The following is a 12,745-nucleotide window of genomic DNA, read 5'->3' as shown; positions in this document are numbered from 1 at the left end:
ACAGGGCACAAGGCAGGAACCAATCCCGGGCAGGGTGCCAACCCACCGCAGGACACACACAAGCACACACTAGGGCCAATTTAGAATCGCCAATCCACCTAACCTGCATGTCTTTGGACTGTGGGAGGAAACCGGAGCGCCCGGAGGAAACCCACGCAAACTCCACACAGGGAGGACCCGGGAAGCAAACCTGGGTCTCCTAACTGCGAGGCAGCAGCGCTACCACTGCGCCACCGTGCCGCCCACGTATAAAAATATGTGTGACAAATCAAGGTCTTGATGCCTCAGTAAACTACTTGATATACTTTTGCAATTATAACAGGTCTTTTTTTATACATGTATAATTTCTATCATTATTGTGGTGAAGTCAGTTTGTTTTTTGGCTTTGGTGTGGTCACCGTCATTAAGTGTCAATGCTTGCACCATTGTGGCCATGTTGTTTATTGCTGCTACGCTGGTTCCTGGTAATGTGACAAGTATTGGATCAGTGCTAAAATTTTGAATTGATACCAGGTTTTGGACCTCGGCATCAGTACCGAAACAATGCAAAAGCAAATACCCCTCCAAATCCCCCTGTCTCATTCCAGCCACCCCTGTGCACTGCACAGTCATGAGCTTCCCTGTTACACCACATAAATGCAAACCTCTTTGCCCAGCCACACTCCGCAGTTCACCATTTCAATTTACAATTGCATTGAAAAGCATAGAGGGATCTGGAGCTAGACGGAACCTCCAGCGTGTCCAAAGTGTGTGTGGAGAGGTCCCTGTGGAGTCGACAACACTTCAAGGGGAAAGGGGTGGGGTGAGTGGGTTTAGGGTCCCCGTGGAGTCTCCAGCATGATGAGGAACAGAAGAATGAAGTGCTGAGTACAAGGTCTTTTAAAGCTGCCATTTACTTCTTAAACCACCCAACCCTAAATGTGACAGTTTATCATCACGCCCTCACCTACTTAAGACAGCAGTGCACATTTTCGGACATGCAAAGGATTGGATTTTCTTCATCAACCACAACTTCTACCAGTTAGGACGAGGACAACATCTTGCATATTGAGTACGGTTTTAGGTTTGTGACTTTGACAGTCAGTTCTGTCGGTTTCTTCAGTCCCCTGAGCGCTCTATTAAATCAGAATTTTTTCCTTCTCCTATTAGCCTTATCACCTTTTATGTTTCCATCTCTAATGCCTCTGTACATGCCTTCTTTTTATGGTGTCCATAACAATATGTAAAGGCTTGCTATATCCATGGCAAGTGAGATACACGATACACCACAGAATCTCATACTAATATTTTAAGTTCACTTTAGTCACTTGCTTGCTACTGCTATGGCCTGGATTAGGTGCCCTCTTCATGCACTCTACCAACCCTTGCCAGGGTTTCTACTACCTCCTCGCCCTCTTTTGCTTGGCAACTGATGGCACCTGATCCATACCTCAATCAATCATTCAGCCTGTGAGGTATAGTGGCCTTTTAAGACAGCGATATTTCAGCTATTCCTTACTGATTTGGGTGAATTAGTCTCTGTACAAATTAAATCTATATTTTGGAGTGATATAAGCGCTGTTGCCTTGCAGTTAGGAGACTCGGGTTTGCTTCCCGGGTCCTCCCTGCATGGAGTTTACATGTTCTTCCCGTGTCTGCGTGGGTTTCCTCCCACAGTGCAATTGGTTAGGTTAGGTGCATTGGAGATCCTAAATTGTCCCGAGTGTGTGCTTGGTGTGTGTCCTGCCAGGGGTTTGTTTCCTGCCTTGCGCCCTGTGTTGGCTGGGATTGGCTCCAGCAGACCCCTGTGACCCTGTAGTTCGAATATAGCGGGTTGGATAATGGATGGAGTGATATAGCAATTCAATATTCAAGTCACTCCATAGCAGCTTCAATGAAGTGCACTACTCCTGTGAAGAACTCCACCTCTTCAAACATGTATATTTCATTGTGGGCAGGCGTGAAGTCACTTGAGCAATTTCCCACAAGGACGCCAACTCGGAGTGGTACACACCCCCACACATGCAGGCTTTTTGTTTATATTGGATTACAGCATCTCCCTCCGAGGCAAGCTACCACACGTTAAAACAAACAGACCTGGCTAAACAAGAAGAAACAGGCTTGGCGTCTCCATGGTCAACTAGTTGTGTGTGCGCCTTGTTTACAAGTGGAAGACAGAAAACTTGAAAAGCTAGGGTGGTGCTGTTCGGGGTTCCTTTTTCTGCCAGTCATCTAATGGACATGGCTGCACTTCAATGCTCGTTCCTCCTTTTGTTTTCTTCTCAAGTCTTGGGCAATTTAATAAAGTTGGCCTGCACGCTTCTTCCTGATGAGACTGTCACAACGGCTCCTAAAGATCTTTTAAACCACGGAAAACCTCACTTCTCTGGAATTAAATAATTACTGTCACTCTCAAACCAGAAGCAGCAATGCTAACTTCCACACAGACCCTGAACTTACCAGTTTAAATCCACGGTATCAGATCAGCTGTTCCGACCTTTAGGAGTCTACACAGAGCAAAGAGATTGAAGAGACCACTTGACGCTTTCAGATAACAACATTATTGCCTTGAAATGTAGCTCTGCATCCCAGTATACAAAGAGATCTGTCAGCCGACCCCAGGCATGCACACCAGTGCTGCCAGTCATTCAAGTGTAGAATATGAACCTCAAATGGTTACAATACAAGAAACGGGGTCCAGTATTTCACTAATGATTTACCCCCATCTCCTGGATGCGCACATGTCAGACTGGCAGTCATGAACGTCCTTGAAGGGATGGCCCAGCCAGCTCATCTGTGACCTATAGAGCCATGCACACACAGACGCTGGGCTGTATAAAGTTACAGTCTGTCAGTGCTGTAGGGGAACCTCTGATCAGATGTGACTACTCTAGCAAAGCAGACGACAAAAACACAAGGCAATATCTGAGATGTCACGTTGGTGTGACAGGGAACTGAAAGCACGACTGCGTCCCCTAAAGACAGGCTTAACATGTGACGTTCTGGGCAGTATCTGTCAGCAATTCATAGTGGAGGAACAGACATGTGTACTAATGCATTATAAACAAGTCAAATCATAATTCAAAACTTAGATTTCAACTTTCATCTCACTGTTGTGTTTGATGACATCATTAACGTGCATGCATGTGACCAAGAAGTGACAAAGTATACAGGTCTGCCATCCCCTTAAACTTACCGTGAAAACTTTGAATTGGAAATCCTGGTGATCAAAATCCTTGCTAGAAACCTGCACCACAATTGTGTTAATTGAAAAGATTTGTGTTATATTTCAGGACCACCTCACATACGAGAATACGGCTTATTAGAGCCCGTTGAGGAACAGAAGAGTGAAGTGCAGAGTACAAGGTCTTTTAAAGCTGCCATTTACTTCTGAAACCACCCAACCCTAAATGTGACAGTTTATCATCACACCCTCACCTAGTTAAGACAGCAGTGCACATTTTCGGACATGCAAGGGATTGGATTTTCTTCATCAACCACAACTTCTACCAGTTAGGACGAGGACAACATCTTGCATATTGAGTACGGTTTTAGGTTTGTGACTTTGACAGTCAGTTCTGTCGGTTTCTTCAGTCCCCTGAGCGCTCTATTAAATCAGAATTTTTTCCTTCTCCTATTAGCCTTATCACCTTTTATGTTTCCATCTCTAATGCCTCTGTACATGCCTTCTTTTTATGGTATCCATAACAATATGTAAAGGCTTGCTATATCCATGGCAAGTGAGATACAAGATACACCACAGAATCTCATACTAATATTTTAAGTTCACTTTAGTCACTTGCTTGCTACTGCTAAGGCCTGGATTAGGTGCCCTCTGCATGCACTCTACCAACCCTTGCCAGGGTTTCTACTACCTCCTCGCCCTCTTTTGCTTGGCACCTGATGGTCTTTTAAAGCTGCCATTTACTTCTTAAACCACCCAACCCTAAATGTGACAGTTTATCATCACACCCTCACCTACTTAAGACAGCAGTGCACATTTTTGGAGATCCAAAGGATTGGATTTTCTTCATCAACCACAACTTCTACCAGTTAGGATGAGGACAACATCTTACATATTGACTACGGTATTGGGTTTGTGTTTGTGACTTTGATGATCAGTTCTGTCAGTTTCTTTAGTCCCCTGTCTGCTCTACTAAATCAGACATTTTTCTCCTCTTATTAGCCGTATCTCCTTTTATTTTTCCATCTCTAACGCTTCTGCACATGCCTTCTTTTTTAAGGTGTCTCACATACGACAATACGGCTTATTAGAGCTCTAGCCTCTGCCACCCACAATGTTATTTCTGAGAAGTTAACAATACCATCAAGGAAGAACTTTCAAAAATATATTTGCATTTGGCAGTCCAACACATTGTATTTCCTTTTCTACTAATTCACGAAACATGACTTGCCCAGAGCTGTGACAGCAGGGTCCCCGAGAACTGTCCCTAGTATGAGACTGGGAGTCATAATTTCTAAAAAATGCTCAAGAGCTGCTGTATACGGTGCACAGTATGCCAAGCAAATAGTATTAAGACAAAAAATGAGTAATCCAACAGTGCCAGGAAAGTGCAGAAAGTCCTCACACACATATACACACAATCACAAAACCACAGTGCCTGGACCCTCTCTTCTAACAAGGACAGCAACTGGCACAGTTACGCACCACCATGAAAGACCCAGAACTGCCAAGGCAGAGGGACATCCAATCTGTTTTATGAGGCTCAATGTCATGTCTTTCAAAGAAAATTCATTTTATTAAATAGTAAATCTGTCACCTCTGAGCTCCAGCTGAAAATAAGGGGAACCAGAAAGCATTTCTTCACACAGAGGAGTGGACATCTGGAACAAACTGCAGTGTCATGTAGGTAAAGCAGACACAGTGCATCAGTGCGAGGCCATCTTTAAGTGAATGGGTGAAGTCAGCTAATGGCCAGAGGAGCCAGATAAGACTCATCTTGATTAGGTGACCCTGTTTTCTACTTAAATCAGCTAGAACATTTCATGAACCTTTCAAGATAGACATTTAGGATCCCATAGAGAAAGAGAGGAAAAAAAAATGTCAATCATAATGCAAATTTAAGCCCAAACTGCCTTTTTTTACGTTAGTCCGTCTATTTATTTATCCACCTATTAGCAGCTGAGTCCAGTTCAAGGTCCTTGTGGAGAGTATTGAGCCTGTCAGACACGCAAAACACACCATTTCCACAAAGACAACACACCATGGATGGTCAAATGCATTCCATGACACCAAGTGCCAACACTGATGAATGTGCTGCCATTCTTTCTCTGCAGCTTCTATGACGTCCTCCAAATAAATGGCCACAGATGACTCTTTCAGGAATGGAAAAAGGAGATAGTAGGGTGAAATGACACATTTTATTGGCTCACTAAATAGATTACAAATGCAAGCTTTCGAGGCAGCTAAGGCCCTTTCACCAGGCGAGGTGTAACAAAGAAACTGAAAAATACTCTCGCTTATATTGGGACAGCAAAGCGATTTTTGTTTTCTTTCATCTTAACAACCTTTTTGTTCAAATGTTGGCAAAATGAATACACCTGAGATGAATTAATCCTGAAAGAAGAGAACAATGAACTAATAAAATGTAGAGATAAGATAACCATCACTAGAGAAAGTCCTGTAAGGTCTTTTTTGAAGTGCATTGTCTGTAAGATAGGCCTGTGATGTCGTCAGCTGGTCAGTCAGTCTGTTAGTCCACATATCAGCTCATCAAACTCTCGTCTATATTCAGACCATTTTGTAGAGTGTTGAATTTAAGCATAAGTTTGTATTCCCATTCTCTCCACTCCTGTTGGGTCCTGAAATTACCCATAAGCACAGTGACCCTCAAGCCATTACTGTTAAAGTGTGCTGCCACCGGAAGATCAGTACTGTTATATGAAATCTATGCGAGTTCATTCGCTGGCGTAATGGCCACAGCATAAAGGATCTGAGGGTCACTGTGCTTATGGGTAATTTCAAGACCCAACAGGAGCGGAAACAATGGGAATACAAACTTATGCTTAAATTCAACTGTCTACAAAATGGTCTGAATATAGACGAGAGTTTGATGAGCTGATATGTGGACTAACAGACTGACTGACCAGCTGACGACATCACAGGCCTCTCTTACAGACAATGCACTTCAAAAAAGACCTTACAGGACTTTCTCTAGTGATGGTTATCTTATCTCTACATTTTATTAGTTCACTGTTCTCTTCTTTCAGGGTTAATTCATCTCAGGTATATTCATTTTGCTAACATTTGAACAAAAAGGTTGTTAAGATGGAAGAAAAAAATTGCTTTGCTGTCCCAATATAAGCGAGAGTATTTTTCAGTTTCTTTGTTACACCTCGCCTGATGAAGGTGCCTTAGCTGCCTCGAAAGCTCGCATTTGTAATCTATTTAGTGAGCCAATAAAATGTGTCATTTCACCCTACTTTCTCTTGTATCAATCTATGGCTAACACGGTACAACACTCTACTGCTAGGAATGGAAAAAAAAATAGACTTGCACTTTAGTGAGATGAAAGACACAACATAACTGAAACATCACAACAAGGTGAGAAACTCTGATACCACAAACAGTCAAAATAAAAGCAAGACTGGAGGGAGGTATGTGGGAGATTTCAAAGGAAATAGCCCCAGGAAGTGATAAAAACACAGGAATTAATACCCTGGACAATGAGGGGACAGACAGAAAAAAAAAAAAGAAACAGACACACAGAGAAAGTGCAGCTACTAGCCACAAGGTGAAAACACCGGAGGTATCGGTTGAATCTCCAAAACTTAGAGTTGCACTTGCTGTTAGTTTGTCTCTTTACTCTCTTCATTTTAAATTCAACTAAAGGAAGACAAAAATGCTGCAATGTGTGGATGGACGGACAGAGGGACAGAGGGACGGACAGAGGGAGGTTCTTCTCCGATTCCATAGCTCAGGCTGACAACACAATCAGATACCAGAAACTCTAAGAAGGTCAGCAGTGTGTTTGAAAAACTCACTACAGGCTGGGATCAAAGCAGCTGGTTCAATGTAATCACTTAACATTTGGTTAACTGACATTTCCTCTGGTAAATATTGAATGACTGTACAGTGCAAGCAGAAAAGAGTGTACACAGGACACAGAAAAAGACAAATGTGCGAGTGCAAAGTAAAATACGCAGGCTGCTACATGCTCAAAATGGATTTCTAAGAACCTGCTCAAGAAAGGTTATCCTCTTCAACACGGCCTGCTGTTTACCCTGGCATTATAAACACTTTATTCTTTACACTATATACAGTATTCGTCAAATTTTATACAATAAAGTGTTGCCTTAACAAAGAAAAAAACAAAGACAGGAGTAGTCGAGTCGACTATGCATGCTATGAGTTGTGAATACAAAATGCTTGTATACTTAAAAATACTGTAACTAAAATGTACAAAATGTAACAGCGCTTCACAGACCTGACTGGCATCGCTTATGCATTCATTCCTATCACCTTTAGCTCCGCCGGCCAGCACATTCTGTAACAGCACAAGCCCCCATTTTTCTACCTTCTGTACATTTTAGTAATGCAACTAAATTGCTGGGAATTTGTTTGTTTGGAAATGACTTAACTGCATAACTAATAGAAAGCAGTTAGCCGTTTTACCATGGCTCTTAAATGCACTTCTAGTGTTATACATAAGTTAACCTTCAAATCTCTTTTTTTGACAAATGCAAGGCCACATATTTAAGTTCTCCTTGCATTATTTTTATTACAGTAAGTGAATATAATTATAATAGTTCTAAACACATAATCACTTTGGTATTAAAAGTTCAACAAAAACACTTTCCATTTTTGCATGAAGAGAAGAAAATGTCATAACTCAGAAAGTACCTTCAGCATCCTGATCTCCCTCAAAGCAATCTTTTTAATAACCGGGTCATCTTCTGATTCTACAAACTTCTTGATTGCTACAATCTGGCCAGTATCCTTGTTTCGACACTTGAACACCACTCCATAGGAACCCTCTCCAATTTTGCCGATCTTCTCATACTTCTCCATGGCTTAACAGGATGAAGAACTACTTGTCAGTGTCAGTAAAAAAAAAAAAAAAACACTTCACTGTTGGCGGAGAAAATACTTGAAGCTCTCCAAGCAAAACAGCCTGCTTCTCATGGGCACTGCACTCCGTCTTTGTTGGAGAAGGGCCTGGCTGGGCTCACAAGCAGCACACTTGATCTGGAGGCTTTCCTGTATGCACAAAAAAAATCTAATTATTATACACATCAAGTTCAATGGATGAATTGCAGTATATTGTTTATAAGAACTACAGTATCACATTTATTCATGCTTATGTTTTCAGTAAAAGATTAACAACAATAAGCTAATAAACAACATCGGTACTGAAATTATACAAGATCAAATTCACTACACAAGAAACGGTATATAATCCATCGATTCATCTATTTTCTTAGCCAGTGTATCAGGGCAGGGTTAAGAAGAAGCAGTACATAATCTAATCTAATCTAACATAATATATAATATGAACAATACTGCTGTCTAAACCCCAGTTCGGGGAGATTGTGGAGGAGCTTTTTTTCCCCCCACAGTCCTTATGCATCTTGAATGGTCCAGAACTACATTGTGCCATATTGTTAACTTTTACATTAAGTTACTTAGCATTTATCACATATTTAAAATTCTATGAAGGATTTTTGATTTTTATAAAGTCATTTTTTATTGTTATTGTCCTTTTATATTCTTCTTACAGGCACATTCACTGGAGCTGAGCAACTACGCATTTAACAACATATTGTACTATAAGTATAATTTGTATGTAACAAATATATAATATAATATCCATTCATCTTCTTAACCCGCTAATCTTGGGCAGAGTCTCAACAGTCTGCAAGAGAGGAATACCACTTGGACAGGACGCCAGTTCATTTCAGAGATAATATAATATAATATAATATATTTGACTCTGCTTTGGACTTAGTCGATTCAAATCAATGACTTATAGTGAATTCTCTTAGCGTGCTTTGTTCCAATGCAAGATCCCATAGGAACAGCGGTGGGCTAACCCTGCAGTCTCCCATGATGGGACACCATGCTGCTCCAGTGACCTCTTAAGCACCCTACAGCTGCTCATTCTGGAAAGTTTAGGATGCCCATTAACTAAATGTGAACATTTTTGGTGTGGGCAGAAATCTAGAGATCCTGGAGAAAACGTCAACAGACTCAAGAAAAGTCTAATAGCACATTAAAATACCATGAATGCACAAATGGAAGAGATTAGGATTGAGCTGAATAATTGTGTAATTCGTTTATGTTGTTGCATAACAAAAGAGATCATTTAAAATAAATGCTTGCTTAAAGATGTGTGGTATTAAAATAAAGGTGTAACGATAAAATGTACATGAAATCTGCTATATTTTGTAAAATTTTAAATTCAAGCAGTTACGTTACACATACAGTATATAAGTAGATTCCCTAAAAATTCATCATGCATGATGATTAAAAATAATCAATATGTCCTAAATAAAATACATGTAAATAATATCCTTATTAAAATACTACAATAATAAAAAATACACTGTCCCTTTGTTATAACTGATTAAAGTAATGCATACATTTATCAGTAAATTTTCTAATCCTTTCACCCATTAAGAAAATAATCTGCATTATGAGACTTCAGTTTTTTCCAAAAATGACAAAAAAATAAATAAATGCATAAACTGTAAGCCTGGTAAAATGTGGTCATTCCCACTGATAAAAAAGAAATTCAGATAGATAGATATGAAAGGCACTATAGATAGATAGATAGATAGATAGATAGATAAAGAAAGGCACTACATGATAGATAGATAGATAGATAGATAGATAGATAGATAGATAGATAGATAGATAGATAGATAGATAGATAGATAGATAGATTCTTTATTTGTCCCCAGAAGGAAATTTTGTTTTTTACAAAAGCTCAATAAATAAAAAAAACGCAAACAATATTAGGGTAAAGGAAAAAAATGAAAAAGAAAAACTAAGAAAGAAATACCGCCTTCGAAGTAAACGAGACCTATAAGTGTATCCGTAAATACTGTAAAGGAGAAGTTAGAGATAACCAACTAATACCGATACCGTATAAACTAAACCACGAACCCCTGCTGTTTGTGACCCGTGTCTGCGGTGGTCTGCTTTCTTTCTGATGACACACAAGCCAACGTGCGGGTTTAACAAAGCTTCACACCAGCAGTAGTTCGGGGGTCTTGGCACTAAAGGACGTTTCACCTGCAGTAGCGGCATACACACTGGAATATCACATCAGGCCATCACAGGAGGTTCTGCTTGGAAGTAAAAGTACTCGAAATGTATAAAGTTACGCCAACACAGCGCGTGTTTTATGGTCCTCGTTATCCTCAAACCTGTCCCAGCGCCTCTCGGTTTTCTACCTCGGTTGTCCTCGTGTCAATTTAACTCGCTTCTGACAGTTCCTCGTAATATTGTACCTGTTAGACTAAAATTGAACTCTTTTTTACAGCACCTTGTGGATGCATTCTCTGTAAGATGACACTATCTAGAAAAAAATTAATCTGACTAACTGGAGACTTCAATTCGGCAGTGAAAGCACGGAGCTGTTGTTTCAAGTTGGTTATTTGAAAATGTGCCATTTGATTCCTATAACGTTTTTAGAAGCGACATCCACAACAAACATTTACTGTTGTACAAGCCCTAACTACTAAGTTGTCCGATGGGGTCAGTGCTGTCCAGCTCGGAGCTCCGAGACTCTCATGCCCTCTGGACTCCCTGCTGCGGACAGATGCCCACAGGGCACACTTGAGACGCGGCGTTCAAAAGTGAAAATGCCGCCCTGGGCACCAAGCACACGCCCCTCTCTTTCTCTATTCACATATGAGCCGAAAGTGACGAGGGATGTTATCCTTTGCAGCTCTAACATAACTATTGTTTTACAACTCCAAAAGCCTTTCGTATATACTCAGTTTTACACATAAGCCGTTATTCGTGAATACCCGACCAGCATTTAACCGTCAAAGTTTTGAATGCAAATGTACTCACAAATTACCGGGCGGCCGCTGATGTTTCTGATCAGTTTAAAGCGACTTGTTTTTTTTGCGCGGTGTCGCTGGGATGTAGATTGAATGATCACCGTTATGTTTGCTAGTTTATGGAATCTGTAATGCACATGTTGTGCGCGTTCGTTGGCTACCAGAAGCCCATTCCACCGACGCGTGTGGCGCGCACCTCCGTTCCAGTCACCTTCGGGTGGTCGCGCTCTCGTTTCGGTGTGCTTTCTGTCATTCCATCTTCACAGATATACAGTACTTCGAATCAGAAGGTAGATGAAAAGAAGAATTAACAGCCAAGCTGGCCCACAGAAAAGACACAGAATGGATGCAGGTACCCAGAACTCCTCCGCAGCAGATCCTCCACCCCGACACCAAGCGCCGCCACAGGAAGCCTGGCACTCGCTCCGCGAAACAAACGGGTGAGGCGCCCCGGGTTCAGGATTCAGATCGCGTCCAGCGCCACGGTGGGTCTCCAAACAAAACGTGAGTCAGTCTTCGACCGCCGTTGATGCATACGCCTGTAAATAACTATCGGAGTGAGGAGAGCCGTGACTGCCGCCTCTCCTTGTCCGGCCCCTAAAGGACTAGCCGCGCAATTAGCCCCTCCTCGGACGTATCTACACCTGCGACGAGCCGCTCGTCCAATGGCCATGACTCCCTTGGCTGTGTGCCCAGCTCCTTTTAACAGGGTCTCGACACTAATTACTACTTTCATTCCGAGTGTGCCACGACGGGCAACTGGTTCGAAAAATCAAGGAAACGTGGACCCTCGAAAGCGCCGAACAATTGGACATCTTTACAGTGCAGTCGGACTGCAGAGAAGATTAAGGGATATGAAGGGCGCAATCGTATATTATAGTTAGGTAAATAGACAGAGCCATCAAAGACACTATATGACACAGAGATGTAGCTATGAAAGAAACTAGACTAGGTAAATAGATATGAATGGCACTATAAGATAGTTATGAAAGGAACTGTACAAGGTACATTGATACGAAGGCACTGAATGATAGAGTGGTTATTATAATGATCTGTTATTATAGTGCCATATATATATATATATATATATATATATATATATATATATATATATATATATATATATATATATATATATATATATAAAGATATATACATACGAGGGGCGTTCAAATATAAGCAGGAATTTATGAGCTACGCTTTATTTATTGAATATAATGAAACGACTTCCACATTATTTTCTGAGTAGTCTCCTGCCCCTACAATAAATACACTTGTTCCAGTGTTCAGGAAGCTCCTAAATCCCAGAAGAGTTCAAGTCTTTTCACTTCATGTTGACCCATTCTTGCTCAGCGTCAGTAACCTCGTCATTCGACTTGAAATACCTCGCTCCTAAAACTTCCTTAAGTGGACCGAAGAGATGACAGACCCTCCCTGAATGCCTTGCTCCAATCATTCCCTCTAGACTGAGAGAGAGAGAGAGAGAGACATTCATCCCCAAAGTCTGGAATAAACCTGGGATGGAATAACTCCTTCATTTGTTAAAAACTGATTAATAATGCACTGCACACCACTACTGTGTATCTCCTGCTCTGACATGATGAATACAGTACAACGCACAGGAAGGGGGGAAAGAGCAGCTAGCACTACTAACAAGTTTAAAGATGCAAGTGTTTGTCCAATGAGTCATGTCTACCTTGCACAATTTATAAGAACAGAACATGAAAATTCT

At 41.2% G+C, this 12,745-nt stretch overlaps 1 protein-coding gene across 6 annotated transcripts in view; it reads right to left on the bottom strand.

Moving 5' to 3' along the window:
• cdkl1 (cyclin-dependent kinase-like 1 (CDC2-related kinase)) overlaps positions 1 to 11,647 on the bottom strand; it is a 56,626-nt gene extending 44,979 nt beyond the window's left edge. Inside the window, exons 1-2 of one of the 6 annotated variants that reach the window (XM_039741663.1) lie at positions 11,024 to 11,647; positions 7,844 to 8,200 (exon numbers count right to left, since the gene is read on the bottom strand). In XM_039741663.1, the coding sequence (XP_039597597.1) occupies positions 7,844 to 8,011 (168 nt within the window). In that variant the 5' untranslated portion in view covers positions 8,012 to 8,200; positions 11,024 to 11,647. Of the gene's footprint in view, positions 1 to 7,843; positions 8,201 to 10,237; positions 10,661 to 11,023 lie in introns of those variants that run through there. The other 5 variants (XM_039741664.1, XM_039741666.1, XM_039741667.1 and 2 more) reach the window with 5 other exon arrangements.
• Between the last annotated feature and the right edge of the window lie 1,098 nt (positions 11,648 to 12,745).

Source organism: Polypterus senegalus, chromosome 18 (assembly GCF_016835505.1).
Source record: "Polypterus senegalus isolate Bchr_013 chromosome 18, ASM1683550v1, whole genome shotgun sequence".
Taxonomy (NCBI): Eukaryota; Metazoa; Chordata; class Cladistia; order Polypteriformes; family Polypteridae; genus Polypterus; species Polypterus senegalus.
The sequence above is the reverse complement of the archived record's forward strand: the minus strand, read 5'-3'. Positions and strand labels throughout refer to the sequence as shown.